The sequence below is a fragment of the Scylla paramamosain genome, unplaced genomic scaffold (genome assembly GCF_035594125.1).
Source record: "Scylla paramamosain isolate STU-SP2022 unplaced genomic scaffold, ASM3559412v1 Contig84, whole genome shotgun sequence".
Classification (NCBI taxonomy): domain Eukaryota; kingdom Metazoa; phylum Arthropoda; class Malacostraca; order Decapoda; family Portunidae; genus Scylla; species Scylla paramamosain.
This window is the reverse complement of record NW_026973749.1, coordinates 52,813-77,500: the sequence shown is the minus strand read 5'-3', so window position 1 is coordinate 77,500 and position 24,688 is coordinate 52,813. Positions and strand designations below refer to the sequence as shown.

Genomic DNA, 24,688 nt, shown 5'->3' with positions numbered 1-24,688 from the left:
ATTTATCTACTTATTTGCTTTATCTACTTATTTACTTACTTAATTTTATTTCATTTATTTATTTACTTTATTTTTTTTTTTTTTTGCCTGGTAGGTTGGGAGAGAAGGGAAGTGCTATGCACTCACCTTTATGTTTTTTTATTTATTTTTTTTTCCTGTTAGGTGGAGAGAAGGGAAGTGCTATGCACTTACCTTTATTTTTATTTTTTTTTATTTTTTTATTTTTTTATTTATTTTATTTTTTTTATTATTTTTTGCCTGGTAGTCCGTAGACTTGCCAGGGTTAGGTAGGGGAGAGAAGGGAAGCACTGTGCACTCACCTCCCTTACTCTCCCGGGGGCGGTAAGGCGGTGCCTTCCTCCCCTGGGGAGGGGTAGGGAGGTGCTGCGCACTCACCTCCCCTCCTCCCCGTGGGCAGCTCCATCACCGTACCTGTGTGTTTGAGGCACACATGGTGATGGAGGGATGCTCTTTGAAGGTTTTTGTGAGTTCCGAGAGGGGGGTTCGAACCTACGCGCCCCTCACTTCCCTCACGCCAAACTCCAAGTGCATCACTCTACCCACTGGGCCACGAGGGCCCTTTTTCTTTTTTTTAAAGTTGGTCTATTTCCCCATCTTCCCCATCTTTTTTGTAAAGTTGGTCTATTTCCCCATCTAATGTTCACGCCAGTATGTATTAAAGAATTATGATGTGAATTAATTTCATTACGTTATTTATTGATTGTATTTTCTATGGAATATGACCGCTGGCATCCCACACACACTGGGTTCCCAAGACTGTCACTACGCCATGAAACCCCAACGGTAAACAAGATATATGTGAACACATGATTTCCCCTCCAGTGTTCATGCAGCACCAAAAGTTCAATAAGAAAAACTGCTGCTGATTCTAAAGTGAGCGTTCATGCCCACAGTGATAATTAGATAATTGTTGACTTGTGGGAGTATGTCGTGGAGTGCAAATAGCAGTAGGTGAGATCAGAGAACTTTACAGAGGCGGGCATTCCTTGTGTCTGGAGTAGCCTCCTGGAACCCTCCCCTGTGCTGCACCACCACCACCATCACCAACAACAATAACAACAACACAACATTACACCTGTTCATCCTGCAGCACGAGAATGACTCAGCCCAGAGAACCACGGATTGCTTTATTCGTAATTCACGTCCACTCTCAACATAGACATCAATCAAATTATGTCATTGAAAAAGCTGGTGAAGCACTCACTTCTTCACACAGGCTTTACTACCTATCAGCAGGATGAAAGCTTCCGACTGGGAGGAAGGGCGGCGTCGGGAGGGATTAAGGGAGAGAGGGTAGGGGGACCAGCGGAGGCTGCAAGTGTGTTTATGCTTCATAGGTATAAAAAAGAATACTGCATGAAAAAGAAGAAAGACCCGTGCCCCTCCCACCCCTGCTCCCCGCGTGAGGCGATACGCATTGAAGTGGTACTGTTGTTGTTGTTGTTGTTGTTGTTGTTGTTGTTGTTGTTGTTATTGTTGTTATTATTATTATTATTATTATATATCATTATATATTATTATATATTATAATCATTATTACTATTATTATTACCATTATAATTATTATTATTACCGTCATCATCGTCACCAGCACCATCATTGTAGTGTAGCGGGTTTGTGTCCTTTTATTTCCGTGTCGTATCTTGTAAGTTGCAAGTTTTGATAGTTCAGTATTTGTAACGATGGAGACCTTGTTTTTTTTATTCTTTATGCACTGCACGGTATCATTGGCATTTACATCTATATTTTCTACTGTTTTTTTTTTTTCTGTTACTTATGTACTGAATCTATTTGTTTTGCAGAAAAAAAAAGTCCTTACAGTAACAGACCAAGAGGTTCTTATAAGTTTGTTTGGGTAACTATTCTACTCTATTAGTGGTAGAGAAAGGATAGCACAGAAGAAGGGTCCTTCCATCCCCCACCCCCTATCCCTCCAGGCAAGGCTCACCTGAGAAAGGAAATGGTACCATGTTGTATAGAAATAAAAAACAACATGGAATGTGAGAGGAAACTAAGAAAGAGAGGAGGACTACTTCTACCACATACAATCTACATGCCAGCACGGACAGTACGGAGTGAACGTGTTCGTTATTCAGACATGAACAATGACAACCGGGAATTAGTGTCTACATACTTGTCAAGACAGGTTTTCAATGAGTGTACAGTACCTGAGTTAACGACGCTTGATGGAACACAATTCCACATATTTATGACACGATTGAAGTAAAATGTTTGGCTTCATTTGTTTGAAATCGCTTACCTATTATTTGCTATTGTTTCTTGTAACATTAGACATGTTGAGTCTTAGGAAGAATTCGGGTCTCATATTTGTGAAACCCTTAAAAGTTTAGTAAAGCAATATCAGATCCCCTCTTAGCCTGCGTTTGGATAGGGAGAATAGATCTCGTTCTTTAAGACGTTCCTTGTAGGGTTAATTGCGAAGCTTTCAAGTAATTTTCGTTACTCTACTTCGTATTGTCTTTTATTTTTCTAATTTCTCAATATTCCTTCTGTAGTAGGATGACAAAAACTGTACATTGTATTCAAGATGAATACGTACAAGTGAGTTGTACAAGGCCAGATTTTTTATTTATTTATTTTTTTCAGACTTGAAGGTGAAAGATCTTCTTAATGAAAACTATTAATTTATTGGTAATTTCAATGAGATCGGTACAGTGTTTGCTTGGTTTAAGATCTGCTGTCACTAAAACTCCCAGATCTTTCTCAGGATCCAAACTATTGATGGGGGGATTACTTTTTATAATTTTCCAGCAGATTGCTATTTCCTATATTTAATACGTGGCATTTATCAAAATCAAAGTTATAAGCCACGTTTCACACCATTCAATGAGAGTGTATACATCATTTTGCAAAATTTGACGTTGGTTTGGTGTCAGTCTTGTTAGCAATTTTAGTATCTGTCAATTTTGACAGTTTACTTCTGATTCCTTCGTCTATGTCATTGATATATATTATGAAGAGGATCGGCCCTAAGATTGAACACTGAGGAACGCCACTACTTACATCAATCTAATTTGAAAAATTAGCGTTTGTGGTGACCCCCATACCACAATATATATTGTACTGTCAAAAAAAAAAAAAGACGAAAGAAAACAAAATAAGGAAAAAGAAAGAAGTGAAGATAAAATAAGTCAGAAGAAAGAAGAAATGGAATGTTTATAGGGATTGATGTGTTGCTGATATCATGTGTGTTTTTCTCACTGAACATTAATGGCGCCGACTGAATATTTGTTGTGTTTGTGCATGTGATATTGTCTGTGTTTTGCACGATGATTGCGTTGATCAGTGAATATGTTGAAGAGATATAAGGTAACACCTAATAACTTTGAATGATTTAAAGATGAATGTGAGTGAGAAATTTTGAATTTTAAGAAATGTAAATAATTAGTAGTTATTAATTAAAATATGAAAATGTTTGTGAGTTTTACAGTACAATTTATAAACCAATTCCTTGCAATATCTCAGAACACGACACGTTAATTCAGTATGTCTGTCTGTCTATCTGTCTGTCTCTCTGTCTGTCTGTCTATTTACCTAATCTATTTTCTACTTACTGAACTGTTTATCTACCCATCTATTTATTTTTATATCTAATTAAATACTTATTCATTTATTCATCTATCTATCAATCTATCTATCCATCCATCTGTCCATCTATATATCTATTTATCAGCCAGTCGATCTATTTAACCATTTACCCATCCAGCCATCTATCTATAACTCTACCTGTTCAACCAGATACCTATTCATCAATCAATTCGTCAGACCAACAACACATTTCTCTATCTGCACCTGAACATACTCACCGATCCATCTCCCCGTTCACCGCCACTGTACCGAGATAATGCACCCTCAATACACTCCTATACTCGGCGGCGGCTAGGCAACGCTATTTCGACATGTTCCACTAAACATCCCTCCAGTTCCTCCCACAGCTCCCTGCTTATAAGGGGAGACCAGGCCCTGCTAATACTACGGGACTGGAGGAGGAGGGGGAGGAAGAGGAGGGGCGTCTGTTGCAAGCATTATGTCGGCAAAAGGAAGGATGGAACGTAAGGGAGAGAGGATGAAGGATGGTGGAGCGAGGGAAGAGAAGAAAGGAATTCCTGAAAATGGGAGAAGTTGAGAGTGAGGTGTGGTGGTGGTGGTGGTGGTGGTGGTGAGGGACAGGAGATTAATTAGGAATGATTAGTGGTGGCGGGGGTGAGGTATGGGACAGAATCATGGTGGAGTGTTGTGTAAGCTGTGGTGATGGTGACGGTGATGGTGATGCTGTGGTGCCGAGGATGAGCTTGTGCGTGAATGATTACTGATTAGTGATGACAGGTTAATAGAGCGTCAGTTTATATTAACAGCCACTGGACATGATACATTACGGACAGCTGGTGTGCAGTGGAGGGAGCGTGTTATTATCATAGTCTCCAGATCACTTATTAGAGTCTAGAATAGATCATAAGGCTAACAATTTGGTTACAGTTTACAATACCACTTAATTTCCGCATGGTAAAGAGTGGATGGAAAAGAGAGTTAAATCAGGTTGGTTCATTTAGTTAGGAAGGTGTCTTGATACTCGTCTCTTATAGCAACTCAAGTCAATCGGAGGTGAGTAAACATATATGATCAGTTCAAGTCATAACAAGTTTGGGAAGTCAGATAAAAATCAGGGAGAATTACGGAGTTTAACTGTGAAAGGGATCAAAGAGTGAAGAGGCCAGTCAACTCTCGCACTATTAAAGAGAAAACAAGGGCTGAAAGTAAGTGAAAAGCCTAGTTGTATCAGAGCGTGTGTTTCATGAGCAGGGCTGAACTGTAGCGTTTGGATTGCTTTGTATTCATGGTGAGGGGAATCACACCAGGGGCGGGATGTGATACGTTCATAGGAGTGTTTGTATGCGTAATAAAGTGACACAATAATGGATATGGAACGTGCCACATTGATTGCTTTGCATTCATTTTAAAGGGAAATCATGCCACAAATGAAATGTAACACGTTATTTGGAATTTTTATCCATGAAAAGAACCGTAGTAAGGCAGTTCAAGGAAGCATTAAGTGGTAGTCAGATGACACTTGATCATAAAAGTAAATGAATACCTAACTCAACGCACAGAAAAAAAAAAGTACTGAAATTTTAAAGAACACATGCTTCTCTCTGACGAGCATCACTCGCAAGACCTGCATTACATTCAGTCCCGAAGAGTTCTCAAGAGTCCTTTTAAATTATATAAAACAATCACACTAGAGAAATGGTTCTCAACTGGTGATACTGGTGATGTAGTCTGCAGTTCGGTGTTGATTAGTTGTATTATTTGTCCAATCTCTTTTACAGGTATGGGCATGTAATTTGATTTGTGGTCATTTATTATGGAGTGTGGTGTGCTATGTCAGTGTGTGCAGTTGACGACAAAAGATGGTATATTACAGACCAAACCAAAATTGAAAGGGTCCACATTTTCTTTTTGTTTTTGTTAGTGGCCCGTGGCCTGAAAGGAGCTGAAAACCACTGCACTAGAGGGTAATAAAGGCATTAGTAAAAGCGTCCACTTCAAACACCCCATTGTCTTTGCCTTTGGGCGCACAAATTACCTCAGAATGTTACGTCACAATGAATAAGACAAGTGAAAAAGCTTTCTTTCTCTTAAATTTGAATACCGTCTTTTTGGAAATATTGATTTTTTTCTTAATTTTGTACAATAAGAAAAAGAACGTGCAATTTTCAGAAGTGAAAAAAATCTACAATTCACCTTAAGGAAGAGGAACAGAAAAATTGTGAACTCTACCACCACCACCACCACCACCACCACCATCACCTCCTCCTCCTCCTCCTCCTCCTACTCCTCCTCGTTATTTATTTTTTTTTATATCTTGCCTCTTGAAAGTGAGAGGTTTTGCGTCTCACTTTTTTAATATACGTTTTTTTTTTTTCCTTGCGTGGATTGACAAGGTGTGGAAATAATAGTAAGAAAGTATAAGTAATAGAAAAACTGAATTGGTGTCAATCCAACTGATAATCCTGCTCTTTACAACAACAACAACAACAACAACAACAACAACAACAACACCAACAACAAAAACTACTACTACTACTACTACTACTACTACTGTTATAAACATTAACACCTATTACATCTCAGGAAAGCTTTATTTTTCTCCAATCCTTTATGCTTCTTAAAACCATGGAACTGCATTTTGGAAATAAAAATTCAAATAGCCGAACAAAAAATGAATTAGATGCAAAAAATATTGGACGGCTCAACTTGAAACACAGGAGTAAACAATGCAATACATCTTGAATTTACAGTCAGTATAAAATGGTATTCTAACATTTTCATATAGCCACTACTTATACTCACACTCTCATATCTTCTTGGCGAATGGCAAACAGAGGAACAAAAAAATATCTTTTCAGTTGCCGCTTCCATACATACAGACAAAAAAAAAAAAAAAAAGAAAAAAAAAGTCAATAACAAAAAATCTAAATATGTTTCAGGAAGTGCCTCAATGCTCTTAAAACAACTAGTCACAGGAAGGGGAAGAAAACAGAAACAGGCAGAGAATTCCAGAGTTTACCAATGAAGGGGATGAAAGAATGAAGATATTGCTTAACTCCTGGACTACTGAAAGGGAACGGAATAAAGTGAAAGTCTTGTGTAGCGTCAGCGTGGGGAAGGAGAGACGCATGCTGATGTTAAATTCAGAAGAGCAGTAACCATAGAAATAACAACACAAGACAGATTCCCCCATTTTTTTCCATCTTCATATACTTGTGTGCATTTTTTGTAGCACATCAGTGTATTTGCTATGGTAAGCTCAGTAGGTATGAAATGTTCTCTAGGGTATGCATTAATTCATCCATTTATTTATTTATTTATTTATTCACTTATTTATTATCTATTTATTTCATATTCTACTTTTTATTACCACATCGTATTGAGAGGCACTTTTGTGACTCACTGTTTCCTTTACATTGAGAAATTACTTGTTTATTACAGTACAGCATAAAGCAAGTGTCTGCAGTGAGTCAGACACTTTGTCAAGCAGCCTTACCTTACATGCACATGGAATAACATAGGCAAGCATGACAGCCTTCACCTAAATGTAAACCTAAAAATGGAAGGACGTACACTGCGCTACAAAAACAGCTCCGTCCCCGTCACTCACCGGTAAATTGTGAGTGTGTCAGGAGGAGCAGCAAAAAGCCAGTCCTCTTCGTCTGGCCGCGAGGAAGGAAAAAGGTCCCGCCGCTGCTGCATCCGACAAGACAAACACAAAATCAGAGGACTGTGTTAAACCCTCAAGACAAAAAGAAAAAAAAAGTGTCTGAGTCTGATGGTGTCAACCAAGACTGGCTATCCCGTATATGAAGTGAATTATGGCAAATAATTCGCGCATTTTGCGCCCTCCAGCTCGATCTGTAGTGATGAGGCGATAGTTGCAAGAGTTGCGAGGCAGAAACCTTCGCCCACATGTCGATAAATCGAAATATGCAAAATACAGCAAAAAAGGTGAGTCTGAAGAAGAAATTACATAAAATAAGAAAGATACGCCTTCAAAAGTTAACAACCAAGAAGTGTTTCCGAAACTGAAATCGAAATTTTTATATGCGATGGACACCAAAAGGTGCTCCTGGCCAAATCATCGTTGTAGGGGAGAGCGGGGCTAGTTGCATCGCGGGTAAGTTGCATCAGTCAGCATAACTGGCAACTCAGCGGCTGCATTAGGGTGACAGGCGATTCAAATGTGTGTTGGTCAGTGCGGACATCGCTGCGGCAGAGGGAGGTGGATTGCGCAAGTGCTCTTGAATTTATGAGAAATTTACTGATTTCGGCCTTGGTAAGTAATTTTTTTCGATTTCACAATTTTTCTTGTACCTCATATATATATATATATATATATATATATATATATATATATATATATATATATATATATATATATATATATATATATATATATATATATATATATATATATATATATATATATATATATATATATATATATATATATATATATATATATATTAGTAACAGTGTTTTGAAAATAACTATATAATTCTGTACTATATGCAATTATTTCTCTTACAAATTTGCATTAGAATGACCGTTAGAATATATTTAGCTGGCGATCAAATTTTGGTTGCTGTGAGGGGGCAAGTTGAATCATTCGTGACGGGGCAAGTTGAATCATGATTCAACTTGCCCCATTAGTAAATTTATTTCATTATTATAGTTAGACTATTCTTATGCATTCAACTCGTTTTATTTATTTCAGAAATGGTTCGGAACTACAAAAGAAAGACTGAACGTGGGTCAGCAACACCCCAACTAATGCAGGAGGCTGCTGATTTTGTTCGAAATAAGAATAAATCAGTGAGAGAGTCCGCACAACTGTTTGGTGTCCACTACTCAACCTTACAACGATTTATTCACAAAACCTCTGGCAACACTGCTAAAAACAATACACATGTAGGATATGCCAAACCAAGACAAGTATTTACATGTGAGCAGGAAGAAGAATTAGTATCCTATCTGAAAACAGCAGCAGCAATTTATTTTGGTCTTTCTCCGAGAGAAGTCAAGGAACTGGCTTTCAAATGCGCCAATGAAGCAAAGATAGAAATGCCTGATAATTGGCGCAATGATAAATATGCTGGAAAAGACTGGTTTTCAGGTTTCATGAAGCGACATGGACAAGAACTCTCAATTAGACAACCTGAAGCGACAAGTTTGTCCAGAGCTACAAGTTTCAACAAGCATAATGTAGAGTTATTTTTCTCCAAGCTTTCTTCTCTCATGGATAAGTATAAATTTGAACCTCAAGACATATGGAATGCTGATGAAAGTGGAGTGACAACTGTTCAGAAACCTCGTGCAGTGGTAGCAGTTAAGGGCACAAAGCAAGTTAGCTCTCTTACCTCAGCTGAGAGAGGACAACTTGTTACATTTTGTGTTGCTGTCAGTGCCATTGGAGGGTCTGTTCCTCCCATGTTGATATTTCCACGGAAAAACTACCATGATCATTTCATAAGGGATGGCCCAGAAGGATCAATTGGAGCCTGTCACCCTTCTGGATGGATGACACAGGATAACTTCTTACTGTTTATGAAGCATTTCATTAAGCATACAAAAGCAACTGTCGAGAAACCTATCTTGCTGTTGCTAGATAATCACCAATCTCATGTTAACTATGATGTTATCACATTATGCAAGGAAAATGGAGTGGTTTTGCTGTCATTTCCTCCACACTGCTCCCACAAGTTGCAGCCCTTAGATAGGTCAGTTTATGGACCTTTCAAGCGTTACCCGAGTTCAGCTCAGAATGACTGGTTACGGAGTAATCCTGGAAAAAGAATGACCATTTACGACATTCCTTCTCAAGTAAAAAAAGCTTTTCTGAGAGCTTCAACTCCCATTAACATCACGAGTGGCTTTAAAGTCAGCGGCATCAGTCCTTTGAATACAAATATCTTTGATGACTGGGAGTTTGCTCCCTCTTCAGTAACGGATCGCCCAGTGAGGCAGCAATGTGAACAGGATGCGGCCAAAGCAATGCAAGATGTCTTAGAGATTTCAAAATCGGTAGATGAACATTGGTTTTCTTCCACTTCTGCATCAATGGAACCCCATCCTTCCTCTTCTACAGCCAGTGAACCCCTTCCTTCCACTTCAACTGCAGTAGGACCACAACCAGCAGTAGCTTCTTTCATTACTGATCAAGTTGAAACTGCAAATGTTGGTGAGTCTTCCCTTTGCCCAGAAAAAATCATGCCACATCCAAAAGCAACACCTCGGAAAAAGAAATGTAATACAGGCAGAAAAGCACGTAAAAAAGCCATATTAACAGACACACCTGAAAGAAATGCTCTGTTTGCTGAAGCCATTAAGAAAAAAAACAAAAAGAATGATGTCAAAGAAAAGAAAGCCACCAAGAAAAGGAAGCAGGAGTTTTTACACAAAGTTCGATCCAAAAAACCTGTTGAAAAGTACGACATATCCAGCTCAGACGACGAAGACTGGTATTGTCTGATTTGTGTAGAACCATATTCCAATAGCAGGCCCCGGGAGAAATGGATTCAATGTAGTACATGCAGAGGATGGTCTCATGAGGAATGTTTGGGAACAGATGGAGGTATAATTTTATATTATATTTGTCATAACTGTGAATCTGATGATGAATAAATTTAAGGTTCATCGGTTCAGTTTATTGTGGATTTCTATTTTCTTATCATTTAAATAAACTCTCAAAAGTTATAGTTTGTTTATGATGCAACTTGCCCCTCATACTGATGCAACTTGCCCCGCAGATGGGGTAAGTTGCATCAAATATTTTTTTAGATATATATCAAAATTAAGTATATAAGAAATGATTTTCATTAATATCTACGCATGTGAACTTGATGATGAGGTCTAGCATATTTATATACGACAACTGAATTTCACTTGAATGAATTATACACAATTCTGTAGAAGGAAATGTAAAATTTGATGCAACTAGCCCCGCTCTCCCCTACCCTCCAGGGCCAGGCGGGAGCGGTGGGTTGTAGAGATGTGTGGTAACAAAAATGGAGCCCCCTCGCTCCGCTAGGGGAATAATCCCTCCAAAGATATTCAATACGTTACTAAATGATAAAGAAAATCATAAATTTTCTTTCATTCGATGACAAGGAAAATAAAAAAAGTGATGAAACTAATATTTTCAGAAATCTACAACGACGAGCCTCTAAAAAAAGGGAGACAAATAGTGTGGGCCGGCTCTAGTCATCAAGGCCCACGTCACCTTGACTTTTCAAGGTGACAATCAACACACACACAGACAAATAACAACACTTCACAGAACAATACAAGCTTTCCTCTCCTTGATTTTACTTGAATAAAGCTGCAACAAAGGTTATGACGCTAAAAAGTTACCTTAGGTTAGGTCACAAATATCAAGGTGGTAAGGCTTCCCGGGAAATCAGAGTCAAAAATAATATCAATACCAATGGGGAGTTATCGGAACTAAATCGCTAGATGTCGTTGCTGCTCATCTAACTGTAGGAAAGAGAGCTAGAATATTGTTGTAGTAAATCACAGGTGCGTAAAGATGCATAGAACATTGATCATCATGATACTATTGAAATGACGTATCGACTTTTCAATATCCGGTATGGATAATATTGAGAGAATGTGGTCAAATCATTTTTTGTGTGTGTGTGATTATCGAGTAAAATACTAGCATTTTCTGAATAGAACATATTACAAGTATAAAAACTATTGATTTGGACAATGAAAAAAAATAAAAAATCACCCTGTACTATATAGTATGACACAACCTACTCAGTAACATCGTGATATATGGCTCTAGTTTTTTTTTTTTTTTTCTTTTTCTGGGTATTTTAGCATCACTCTCACAAAGCGAGCGACAAGGCAAAGTAATCGAGAACCAAAACAAACATCTCTCAGGCGATCCTGCTGCTGCTGTAGTGTCCAGCTGCCGTAATCCATTGCTTAGGGCGTAGTGGAGATGGGCACCGCAGCAACATTCAACTTCATGTCCGACAACGTGTTTCTTAAGTTCAACCAGCGCGGCCGAGTCAGGTGTTTGTTTTGGTTAGAGATACAGCATTACTATCGCCAGGACACTCGAGTTGCCAATTTTTTTATTAAAATTTCCGTTTCCATAAACTAGGAAGGAGATCTATGTAATTTGGACTTTTGACTGTCACAGACATGTTGCCTTTATGTTTACTGTCGTCTAGATTAAGACGTTTCCAATCAAGAGTGTATTCATTTGGAAATCTTAAGATGACCAAATAAATGTAAATGCCGATTCACTAGAAAAAAACAACTTATATACATTTGTTCATGAAAAGAGTTTCATTTTACTTGTATTACTACTTAGAAGGGATTACATAGAAAAATATATTATATAAGCCTATTGCATCTTCATATAAATAGAATAACACTGTAGGTATATCTGATATTGCTTGTATGTGAGAGAAGAGTTTGTGTCTGTGCTGCCACCTGGTGACAACCACTAGTTCTGAAAACTCCCCATTGAACAAAGAAAATGTAAATAGAAGGAAAGATTTTTATTTTATTCTATTTTTATTTTATTTCATTTTATTTTATTTATTTATTTTTTTTTTTGTGGAAACCAAATTCACACTAAATGAAATGTGTTACAGTAATAGTTTCCAAGCAAACTTTATCATAACGTGCAAAATGTTATTAATCTACATAACGGTAAAACACAGTAAAGGATAAATAAACGGATAAATTAGAAATCTGATATTTGTTACCTAAAAAGTTCTCAAGTGAATATTCCTGTTATTGTGGAAAGTTTTTTTTGTAATTGCATCTTTCCTTTCTTCACTCACATATTCGTACATACAAAAGATATATACGGAAAAAAAATATATGAGCGGAAAAATGATAGCTAATTGTTAGGTTTCAACTGAATCTCCAAGTAAATATTTATAACAAAAAGATGACACCATTAGAGAAAATATATGATTTCGTATCCTTCTTTCCTCTATGCATACACTAAAATAAGCACACGGAGACTGAAATACAAAAATTATAGTTTAGAAAAAGATTTACGGTTAATCCACTAAAGACTTTTTCCCTGTAAGATGTTGCAATGAACATTATAGACTAAATTTACATTCTTTCTTCTTTCATATATATACCCTGGGAAGGCACAAAAATGGGAGAAAAACAACGCTTTGGAAAAAGGCTTAAACTAATCCTTCAATGTACTACTGACACGATACCATGGAAGCACATCCTTTCTTTCCTTCATAGATTCGTGGGAAGCAGACAGGAGAAAGGCAGGCAACAGTGACAGGTTTCGGTTGACATGGAAAAAAAAAAGTTTAACAGCGAGTTCCAAACAGAGTGCACATGATGTAATGAAGCAGGTACTCACTTTCCTCCTGCACGTGTTGGCAGTGTTCACCGCGGCACCACCTGCCATCCTTTCCTGAAAATATCAAAACATCCACATAAGAAAGTGATGCAGCTTGACTATTCTAAAAAGAGCTAAAAATGAAGCATCATGAACAGAACCACCACAAATCCTTTACTGCATGAGTTACAACATACACATGAACAAAAAAGGAAAGAATAAATACTGAAGAAAAACACGAAATGTCATAAATAAAACGTGTCAAATTCCTCCAAGCAAGAACACATGGATACATGAAAAACAACACTGAATACAGAACACACTTGAAACGCTGAGAATGTTAAATATGCACAACAGCTGCAACAAAATAAAACGAACAAGCACAATTACATATATAACAAGATCAAATAAGAAAATAAAATAATAATAAGTGAAAAGCTTCCCAACATTCAGCGGTACAAACCTAAAAACAACAGCAAGGATATACTTAGAAAATAATAAGTACCACTTCAGTCTAGCCATAAAAAGTATTCACGGCACAAAACATGAAAGTCCCTTTTGAGTATCTCTGCCAAGGTGGCAGACTCATCTATTCTTCTTTCTTTATTGTTGTTCAGTAATACAACACATCCACATTCCTCCGTTTGTGGTTCTGATAACAACAACAACAACAACAACAACAACAACAACAACAACAACAACTCTCTGACCACTCCTAGTAAGATACCTGTCTTTTCGTGTGGTTACTGGGAGGACACAGGATGTTCCCTATAACCTCTTACACAACGAAACAACAACAAACAAAGGCTCCAGAGACCACAAAGATATCGTAGTTGCTGTTGGTTCTGGATGTCACCGCTTCTTGGTAAGGATCTCAACAAAAGCGAACAGCTGTGAGATCCACCCTCCTTCATGCTTGTGCTGCTAACTCGTCTGGATGAAGCAATACATCTGAAAGCTCACACACTGCCCAAGTATCCATATCCACGTGTGATCGTGACATGTCAGTACTCGAGGTATTCACTAAATCTTGGGGAGCCTGAAAGTAGATGACACTGGAGCTCTGACCAGGAATCTTGGATATCGTCTTTGAGTGCGTGATGCGGCTGGCAGCAGGATGATGAGATAAAATGCTAATGTCTATAAACTATAGAACTGAGCATTCTCTAATGCCTTTAATTTCATATATATATATATATATATATATATATATATATATATATATATATATATATATATATATATATATATATATATATATATATATATATATATATATATATAATTACTTTCAGTTTAATTATTCGTCACATTGCAATAAATGGGCTTGTAAATACAAAAACTTTAAATATTTGCAATACCCAGAGTCGTGAGTGTTGTGTGCGTTTTAATATTTATAACATGTAATATTTATATTAGTAGAGAAAATTTTATTTCCTATGACAAGAAAAAAAAAATGCATGTACATAAAACTATAACAGAAAAAATAGTACGAAATGTGCTCTGAATTTCAAGAGGATTCTTGGATAACATATTGTTTTGAAGTTATGTATTACCGTCATACACTATAAAGGAACTGAATATAAGCTGAAATAAAGTAAATGATCCTAATTGTAATTGCAAACTCGCGAAACGTGTTTCTATACAACATTAACATATCACAAAGTTATCAACCACTAGTACTATATACTAAAATATTTTTAAAAGGAACACTTTGATATCAAAACACCTCCAAAATCAACATCTGCCAAATGGACTGCGTATCTTTACCGAAAGCTTCAAAATGAAACGTCAAAAGAATATAAAATTTTATGCAATTGAAAAAGACGACTTTCTGAATTAACTACTTATTTTTTAATTCCTAAAAGCAGAGAGAGAGAGAGAGAGAGAGAGAGAGAGAGAGAGAGAGAGAGAGAGAGAGAGAGAGAGAGAGAGAGAGAGAGAGAGAGAGAGAGAGAGAGAGAGAGATTGGAGACAAAAACTAATTATAGCTCCCAGGAAAACTTTCTCGAGGGTAAGAGGATAAAACTTTGAACAATATAAACACAGTATGCAAATCAACAGTCTTGGCCATGGAAGAAAAGTGATGATGATCATGATGATGATGATGATGATGATGATAAAATATGGAAAAGGTACAGCGACGACGACAAAAAGAATACAAAGAAAACAAAGAACAAGAAGAACAAGAAGAAAAAAAAACGATGCAAACAACAACAACAACAACAACAACAACAACAACAACAACAACAACAATAACAACAACAGCAACACCATCACCATCACCACCACCACCACCATTAACAACAACAACAACAATAACAACAACAGGAGAAAAGGAGATAAAAATGAAAAAAAAGATGAGAAGAAGAAGAAGAAGAAGAAGAAGAAGAAGAAGAAGAAGAAGAAGAAGAAGAAGAAGAAGAAGAAGAAGAAGGAGAAGAAGAAGAAGAAAAGAAAAAGAAAGAAAGAAAGAAGAAGAAGAAGAAGAAGAAGAAGAAGAAGAAGAAGAAGAAGAAGAAGAAGAAGAAGAAGAAGAAGAGAAAGAAGAAGGAGAAGAAGAAAAGAAAAAAGAAAGACAAGAGTAAGAACAAACAATAGAAGCAATACCAGAAATGGAAACGAGACCATAAGCACGAAAAGGAGGAAGTGAAAGATAAAAATAAAGACAAAAAAAAAGACTGCGAACGAGGAATAGAAGAACGGTAAGAATAACCAAGGCGACAAAAATGAGGACGAGGGCAAGATTAGTAAAGATGACGACGAAGACGAGGAGGAAGACGAGAATACCGAATAACATGAGTAATCTTGACATGTTTCTCAGTCGTGACAAACAATACCTAACTTTCGTCTACTTTCTGAATACTATGGTGTACATTCGGGTCTCCTTTTGAAATCTGCTCTATTTGAAATATTGTTGATAATCATCGAAAAGGAAATACGTAATGTGACTTTTTTACGGTGATTCCTCGCCCTTCTTGGTCTTCGCCATTCCCTTGTCTCTCAGCGAGACTCAGTGAAGTCAAGAAATGCAAGGTAATAAATATTCAATGTTTTAAAATATATACTTTATGTAAGGTGGATTAAGGAATATAACCTTTTGTTATATTCTTTTTTGTCTACTCTATTGTCATGGCAAGTAATGCGCGCGCGCGCACGCGCACACACACACACACACACACACACACACACACACACACACACACACACACACACACACACACACACACACACACACACACACAGTACGCAGTGGGGGGAAAATATTCATGTGGAATGTACGTACGTTCGCGGCACGAAAAAAGTGTGTGTGTGTGTGTGTGTGTGTGTGTGTGTGTGTGTGTGTGTGTGTGTGTGTGTGTGTGTGTGTGTGTGTGTGTGTGTGTGTGCGCGCGCGCGCGCATTACTTGCCATGACAATAGAGTAGACAAAAAAGTGTGTGTGTGTGTGTGTGTGTGTGTGTGTGAAGGGAGGGGGGAGGCATTTATGCATTCATTCATTCATTCATTCATTCATTCACAGCATCAGGCGGCTTAACAGCTCGTGCAGATTTCACTTTTACTCCCTAATGCTTTTTTTTTCTTATATCTTTTTCATCTTATTCAGTTTCGTTTCAGCCTGCGTGGTTTCAGCAGGAGGGGAGAGTAATAATAGGTGATGCGCATGGAAGGGATCATTATGGTGTGTGTGTGTGTGTGTGTGTGTGTGTGTGTGTGTGTGTGTGTGGTAGCATCTTTCTGATACTCTTTTACTTATATGGGGGATAAGATGAACTTCTCCAAATAGCTGTTATCACACACGGTTTTGATTGATTACCATGAAAATAATTTGCGGGAAAATCGCAGTCATATGGTGCTCGCACAAGAGAGTTGTACACTGGAGGGAAGAGGGAGGGATACCTAATGGGAGGGGGGTAGGATGTTAGGGAACCCAATCCCTGGTATGCTCGTGACAAAAAAACTGGAGAGGGCAGCACCGTCAACGCTCAGCTCGAAACATGTAAACAAAACCAGAGCCCACCACACCGCTGCCCACGCCTGTGTGTACACTGTGCTGTACATGCCGCTCTGTGATGCACAAGAGAGAGCTGTGTCCTGGAGGGAAGGAGAAGGGGATACCCAATGGGGGGAACTCGTCCCCTGGTATGTTCGTGGCAGAAACTGGAAAGGGTAGTACCGTAGACGCTCAGCTCGAATCATGTAAACAAAACCCCAGCCCATCACAACGCTGCCCACGCCTGTGTTCCTACATACATGCCGCTCTGTGATGCCTCTCGCCTGTTGCTGTGTGAGGCAAGAAAAGGTAAATTCATAGTTTAAGCCATTACACACTACGTGGTAATAATCTACCTCATTTTGTTCTTCTCACTATTCACATCATTTCTAATGATTACACTACTTGTTGGAAATTAATAATAACACCACAATAGGCCTGGGAATGCACAGCGCTCTCAACTTTTTCTAAGTCCATAGGTAAACATAAATGGGTAAATTTATAGTTTAAGCCAATGTCCCCAATCTCTACCCACGGCCCCCCAATTCCTCAAGCAAGCTTGGGGCCTGTGGGGAACCGGGGGTTTTGGGAGGGGAGTCATATACGAGTGATATATGGACTTAAAAAATCTAGGGAAACTTTCCCAAAATCTAGAGAAATCTAAGGAAATTTCCCTAAATCTAGGGAAATTCTCTATATCTAGGAAAATACCCCAAACTCTCCCTCTCGCAATTTGACAAGACATTGAGAAGCACCTAATTTAATCTAACCTAACCCTAACCTAACCTAACCTAACAACTGAAGTTCAAGCAACAATACACCATTTATGTTTACCTGTGGACTTAGAAAAGTTGAGAGCGCTGTGCATTCCCAGGCCTATTGTGGCGTTATTATTAATTTCCGACAAGTAGTGTAATCATTAGAAATGATGTGAATAGTGAGAAGAACAAAATGAGGTAGGTTATTAACACGTAGTGTGTAATGGCTTAAACTATAATAATACCTAAAAAAAAGCTGTACACTCCCATGGGCTCTGCTGTACTTATTCCTCAGGGGTGCCAGACGGTAGGTTTTTTTTTTTTTTTTTTTTTTTTTTTTTTTTTTTTTTTCTAGGGATATTTTGGCCATTAGCAGAAAATACAGTGTCTTTAAGCAAGCGATTACTGAGCTGACGCTGCCAGCCACAACTATTGCTTGAATGAAACACCGTGGTGGGTGTGTAATAATTGAATATAACAGGAACGTCCTTCATGTCAAGATATCTAGCATGTTCAAATAATTTCAAGTAAAATGTGGTGTGAAACACGAGTAGAGAACATCAGGTAAATGTCCATTTTTACTGAGGCAGGATGGAAGTACCATGTGTATATTAATTCGTGTTGTATTTTTTTTTTTTTTTTTTTTTTATGTAGGAGGGACACTGACCAAGGGCAACAAAAATCCAATAACAAAAAAATGCCCACTGAAATGCCAGTTCCATTAAAGAGTCCAAAGCGGTAATCAATAACTGAAGGATAAGTGTCTTGAAACCTCCCTCTTGAAGGAATTCAAGTCATAGGAAGGTGGAAATACAGAAGCAGGCAGGGAGTTCCAGAGTTTACCAGAGAAAGGGATGAATGATTGAAAATACTGGTTAACTCTTGCGTTAGAGAGGTGGACAGAATAGGGGTGAGAGAAAGAAGAAAGTCTTGTGCAGCAGGCCGCGGGAGGAGGGGAGGCATGCAGTTAGCAAGATCAAAAGAGCAGTTAGCATGAAAATAACAACTACAGATGCAACATCGCGGTGATGAGAGAGAGGCTGAAGACAGTCAGTTAGAGGAGAGAAGTTGATGAGACGAAAAGCTTTTGATTCCACCCTGTCTAGAAGAGCAGTATGAGTGAAATCCCCCAAGACATGTGAAGCATACTCCATACATGGACGGATAAGGCCCTTGTACAGAGTAAGCAGCTGGGGAGGGTGAGAAAAACTGGCGGAGACGTCTCAGAACACCTAACTTCATAGAAGCTGTTTTAGCTAGAGATGAGATGTGAAGTTTCCAGTTCAGATTATAAGTAAAGGACAGACCGAGGATGTTCAGTGTAGAAGAGGGGGACAGTTGAGTGTCATTGAAGAAGAGGGGATAGTTGTCTGGAAAGTTGTGTCGAGTTCATGGATGGAGGAATTGAATTTTTGAGGCATTGAACAATACCAAGCTTGCTCTGCCCCAATCAGAAATTTTAAAAAGATCAGAAGTCAAGTATTTTGTGGCTTCCCTCCGTGAAATGTTTACTTTCTGAAGGGTTGGACGTCTAAGAAAAGATGTGGAAATGTGCAGGGTGGTATCATCAGCATAGGAGTGGATAGGACAAGAAGTTTAGTTTTAGAAGATCATTAATGAATAATAAGAAGAGACTGGGTGACGGGACAGAACCCTGAGGAACAGCACTGTTAATAGATCTAGGAGAACAGTGACCGTCTACCACAGCAGCAATAGAACGGTCAGAAAGGAAACTCGAGATAAAGTTACAGAGACAAGGATAGAAACCGTAGGAGGGTAGTTTGGAAGTCAAAGCTTTGTGCCAGACTCTATCAAAAGCTTTTGATATGTCCAAAGCAACAGCAAAAGTTTCACCAAAATCTCTGAAAGAGGATGACCAAGACTCACTAAGGAAAGCCAGAAGATCACCAGTAGAGCGGCCTTGACGGAACCCATACTGACGATCAGATAGAAGGTTGTGAAGTGATAGATGTTTAAGTATCTTCCTGTTGAGGATAGATTCAAAAACTTTAGATAGGCAGGAAATTAAAGCAATAGGACGGTAGTTTGAGGGATTAGAACGGTCACCCTTTTTAGGAACAGGCTGAATGTAGGCAAACTTCCAGCAAGAAGGAAAGATAAATGTTGACAGACAGAGCTGAAAGAGTTTGACTAGGCAAGGTGCAAGCACGGAGGCACAGTTTCGGAGAACAATAGGAGGGACCCCATCAGGTCCATAAGCCTTCCGAGGGTTTATGCCAACAAGGGCATGGAAAACATCATTGCGAAGAATTTTAATAGGAAGCATGAAGTAGTCAGAGGGTGGAGGAGAGGGAGGAACAAGCACAGAATCGTCCAAGGTACAGTTTTTAGCAAAGGTTTGAGCGAAGAGTTCAGCTTTAGAAATAGATGTGATAGCAGTGGTGCCATCTGGTTGAAATAAAGGGGGAAAAGAAGAAGAAGCAAAGTTATTTGAGATATTTTTGGCTAGATGCCAGAAGTCACGAGGGGAGTTAGATCTTGAAAGGTTTTGACACTTTCTGTTAATGAAGGAGTTTTTCGTTAGTTGAAGAACAGACTTGGCATGGTTCCAGACAGAAATATAAAGTGCATGAGATTCTGGTGATGGAAGGCTTAAGTACCTTTTGTGGGCCACCTCTCTATCATGTATAGCACGAGAACAAGCTGTGTTAAACCAAGGTTTGGAAGGTTTAGGTCGAGAAAAAGAAAGAGGAATGTACGCCTCCATGCCACATGCCACATGCTCAGGACACAAAGACGGGTCTCTGACACGGAAGCAGTAGTCATTCCAAGGAAAATCAGCAAAATACCTCCTCAGGTCCCCCCAACTAGCAGAGGCAAAATGCCAGAGGCACCTTTGCTTAGGGAGATCCTGAGGAGGGATTGGAGTGATAGGACAAGATAAAGATATGAGATTGTGATCGGAGGAGCCCAACAGAGAAGAAAGGGTGACAGCATAAGCAGAAGGATTAGAGGTCAGGAAAAGGTCAAGAATATTGGACGTATCTCCAAGACGGTCAGGAATACGAGTAGGGTGTTGCACGAATTGCTCTAGGTCATGGAGGATAGCAAAGTTGTAGGCTAGTTCACCAGGATGGTCAGTGAAGGGAGAGGAAAGCCAAAGCTGGTGGTGAACATTGAAGTCTCCAAGAATGGAGATCTCTGCAAAAGGGAAGAGGGTCAGAATGTGCTCCACTTTGTAAGTTATGTAGTCAAAGAATTTCTTATAGTCAGAGGAGTTAGGTGAGAGGTATACAGCACAGATAAATTTAGTATGAGAGTGACTCTGTAGTCATAGCTAGATGGTGGAAAACTCGGAAGATTCAAGAGCGTGGGCATGAGAGCAGGTTAAGTCATTGCGCACATAAACGCAATATCCAGCTTTGGATTGAAAATGAGGATAGAGAGAATAGGAGAGAACAGAAAAGGGGATACTGTCAGTTGCCTCAGACACCTGAGTTTCAGTGAGGAAAAGATGAGGTTTAGAAGAGGAGAGGAGGTGTTCTACAGATAAAAAATTAGATCTTAGACCGCGAATATTGCAAAAGTTAATGAAGAAAAAGTTGAGGGGGGGTGTCAAGATACTTAGGGTTGTCAACAGAAAGGCAGTCCGACCTGGGGACATTTATGGTCCCCTCCCTAGATGGGGACTCCAAGGCTGGTGTAGGAGTCGCCATAATCATTTTGAAATATTTGAGTGAAGGGTGTGTGTGTTATTAAGTGCTTGTAGTTTTGTGTGGAGAAAGAGATTTGTCTTTAGAGGGCAAGCTGTGACTTCCCCCTTGTCTTGTGAGACACAAAGGGAAACGTTCAGTGAGGTCACAGCTGGGTTTAATGATAAGTTCACAGCACCCCCTGAACAGTGCTTTAGACCTCACTGGGAGTAATTATCGTTTCGGCAGGTGTCTACTACCTCCTCCTTGACTATGTATGATTGGCATTACATGAATAAGCAAACCTGGTATGTGGGAGCTGGTGTCAATATATATGTGTGTACCCCAACATAGCCTATGAGTGGGTAAAACTATTTCTGGGCATCTGTCTGGCTGCAAATTCTTTTCCCTTACTGCTTCTTGAAATATGAATATGAACCAAGTTTTCATTGTTTCTTTATCTTATAGAAAATATTTTCATTATATTTTCAGAATTTAATTAAGAATTTACCAGTTTAATTAAATATGATTCCAGGTGATTGCAATGGCTCCAAGTCTTGGGAAAGCTATGTGTGGAGCACAAGCAGTCTGTCCACATGGAAGATTTTGAGTTTGAGCATACCAGCAGCACAACACATCTGCTGAACAATGCAGCTCCAATTCCTGCAGATAAACAAACTTCAGGCACGTACCGCAGCATTTCTGTGACTACACAACTGTGTTATAACTGGTAATGTTTAATTTAGTTGTGGTAAATGTGGTTAAATGACATTCATGATGTCATAAACATCATAAACAACAGATCCTAAATATTGATTAATAACATTCACAACCATACTGAACCTATACACTGTATGTACTATATTACATTATATGATGAGCTTTCATTTCAGTATATACATATTTGCTAGCAGATAACATTCAGCAATCTCATAATTTTCACTATTATCTAACCCATTTTCTAAGAAAGTAAGAAAAAAAGGAATCTGCAAGAAGCCATCAGGGCTACACATAGCATTCCATGTATAAAATATATCTACCTATTTCCACCTATCATCCCCATCCATAAATCTGTCTAATCTTCTTTTCAAGCTCCCTGTTGACTCTGTACAAACAACCTAATTACAGAGCCTACTCCTGTCATCTACCACTGTTTGAGAACCACTCCCTCTCTTCAAATCTAAATTTATCAGGCTAAAATTAAAAACAGATAGGAAGAAATCATGGGGTTATTTTTCTCCCCCCCCAAAAAATGAATAAATAAACAAAAATAAACAGTAATTTGAATATGAATATGAATATGAATATAAATATGAATAAAGAGAATATAATAAATCAACTTCTGCCTCCACTACTAACAAGTCCTATCTTCTTTCACCATTTGTCCATACGCAATCATACATTTCTTTATATGCTAATATTTCACAATATTTATAACTTTATTTTGTCCAATCTTTGCTTTCTAGTTAACAAAATGGTTCTTTTTACAGACTGTATTGTGGTAAAGTGGCTTACAGCAGGAAAGGAGACACAACTGGCTCATCTGAGTCAAGCATGTTAACTGTGATGAGCAATGTGAACAAGTATTATAAGATGTTTTTGGCAAGGAAAAGATGTGGTGGAAATAATGACTGTATATAAGGTTTATAATTGCTGTTAATCACTTGAAGAGGACAGTTGTTGTGGGTATAGGAAAAGTTTAAGATAGCAGAGGTGAGATAGAAACAGAAAAGCTGTTAACCTATTCTGTTACTAACAGAGGTAATAGCATTATTCAAGAAAATAAATGCATATACTAGTATGTTAATAATAATAATACAAAGTATGCAAACATATTCCATATTTCCATATTTACAGGGACACCATCCACACCACACAAGACAGTCCAGCAATCTGGAAGGAAGACCAGCACAATACCACAGCAATTGATGCAAAGACCAGCAGATTTTCTGCCTCCCAGGATGCTGTAATTTTTCAAAGGACATCAGTGATATGCTTTGATTAGTGAGACAGTGGAGGAGGAGGAGGAAGCAGAGGAGGCAGCTTGCTGTAGCAGTATATTATCACAGTCCTTAGAGGATTACAGCATGCACTGCATTTCTCAATGAGAAACATTTTGTTAGCAGGAGCAACAAACTCTGGCAGTCCTATAAAGGAAGTTACTTTAAGGCAGTATATCTTATGTAATGAGTACCATCAAAGATTTGTTTAATTTTGACCAGGTTTCTGATTCTATTGTTGGAGGCAAGGATACTGGTGAACAAGACAAAAGTTTGAAAATTGGAAACCATGCATTTTTTTTTTTTTTTTTTTTTGTGATTAGAGAACTAATAAAAAATGGAAATGTTTTTTTTAGGATATTCCTTTTATCTGGGAAAGACTGATATTACGCAGAGTGTGATGACACGTTCATTAGGTTTAATACATTGATACTAGAGTAACTGCACTTTTTTTTTCTTTCTCTGACCAAGAGGGAATACAATGTTCTTCTCTTAGAATCTTGGCATGTTTGCCGTCAATGGCAAATGGATCCGTTTCTCGTACAATTCACCGAAGCTTTTGATGAGACTCAGTAACACTGTTTTGAAGGAGAAAAGTAAAGTACATGCAGGGTAATATAATTAAATGCTGAATTTTGAATGATCATCAGCTAAAATATGAGACTTGCTCCTAACTAGTAAAATCAACATGTGTAGGATTTTCAAGTAATGAACAGAATAGACACATTCTGTGGTAGGCTTACTGGGACAAAAAGCTGTCCTTATTGCAGTATAGGTATATATACCAGGTGCATAGATCCTTTTCATTATTGAAATAGTTTAGTTACTCTTCATTTTAATGATGTTTATTGCTAAATCTTGTAAAATTTGCAAGGAATGCAAGAACATTATGGAAACTGCCATTCACACACTCTAACAAGACAGCACTTCAGGTGCTGTGGCACGACTGGTCTTTGTTCAGTTCCCTTACCTTAGTTATTAATTGGATGAACCACACTTCCTTGACAAGATTAAGACTTGGATTACCCATTGACTTCTGTTCCTGACTCTAAATGTGAAGATATAGTGATGGCATCAGCTACTTCTAGCTCATAATCTTTTCCATGTAACTGACTGTGCCTGAAGAAGATTTTTGAGCCTCATGAATGTCACATGACAAGGATATTTTGTCAGATACCAGCCATCAGTTAGACAGCAGCAGTGAGGCAGATTAGATTTGTGATTTAGGTGGCCTTTTCATTCCCCAATGAGGAAAAAAGTGTATTTTCTTTACCTGTCATAAGTTTGTGTTGCTTCTGCATGTGTTTCAGCAACTAACCAAAAGCTTTACTTTAATCAGACTTGGAGTATTTT

The 24,688-nt window shown here is 38.3% G+C and overlaps 2 protein-coding genes across 4 annotated transcripts in view; one reads left to right on the top strand and one right to left on the bottom strand.

The window, feature by feature from the left end:
* Positions 1 to 24,688, bottom strand: part of LOC135098817 (circumsporozoite protein-like) — a 128,796-nt gene that overhangs the window by 96,170 nt on the left and 7,938 nt on the right. For all 3 annotated transcript variants that reach the window (XM_064001208.1, XM_064001207.1, XM_064001209.1), the window contains exon 2: positions 12,953 to 13,006. In XM_064001208.1, the coding sequence (XP_063857278.1) occupies positions 12,953 to 13,006 (54 nt within the window). The remainder of the gene's footprint in view (positions 1 to 12,952; positions 13,007 to 24,688) is intronic.
* On the top strand, positions 7,776 to 10,627 carry LOC135098820 (uncharacterized). The gene is made up of 3 exons (XM_064001210.1): positions 7,776 to 7,873; positions 8,315 to 10,058; positions 10,561 to 10,627. The coding sequence occupies exons 2-3, from the start codon at positions 8,317 to 8,319 to the stop codon at positions 10,625 to 10,627; spliced, it is 1,809 nt and encodes a 602-aa protein (XP_063857280.1). The 5' UTR covers positions 7,776 to 7,873; positions 8,315 to 8,316.

What these genes read in the sequence shown, in the direction of transcription:
- LOC135098820 (XM_064001210.1), top strand. Translation starts at nt 8,317, where the DNA reads ATGGTTCGGAACTACAAAAGAAAGACTGAACGTGGGTCAGCAACACCC. An exon ending in AGCTCAGACGACGAAGACTG is followed by an intron (nt 10,059 to 10,560) that starts GTATTGTCTGAT and finishes CCTACCCTCCAG; the next exon opens with GGCCAGGCGGGAGCGGTGGG.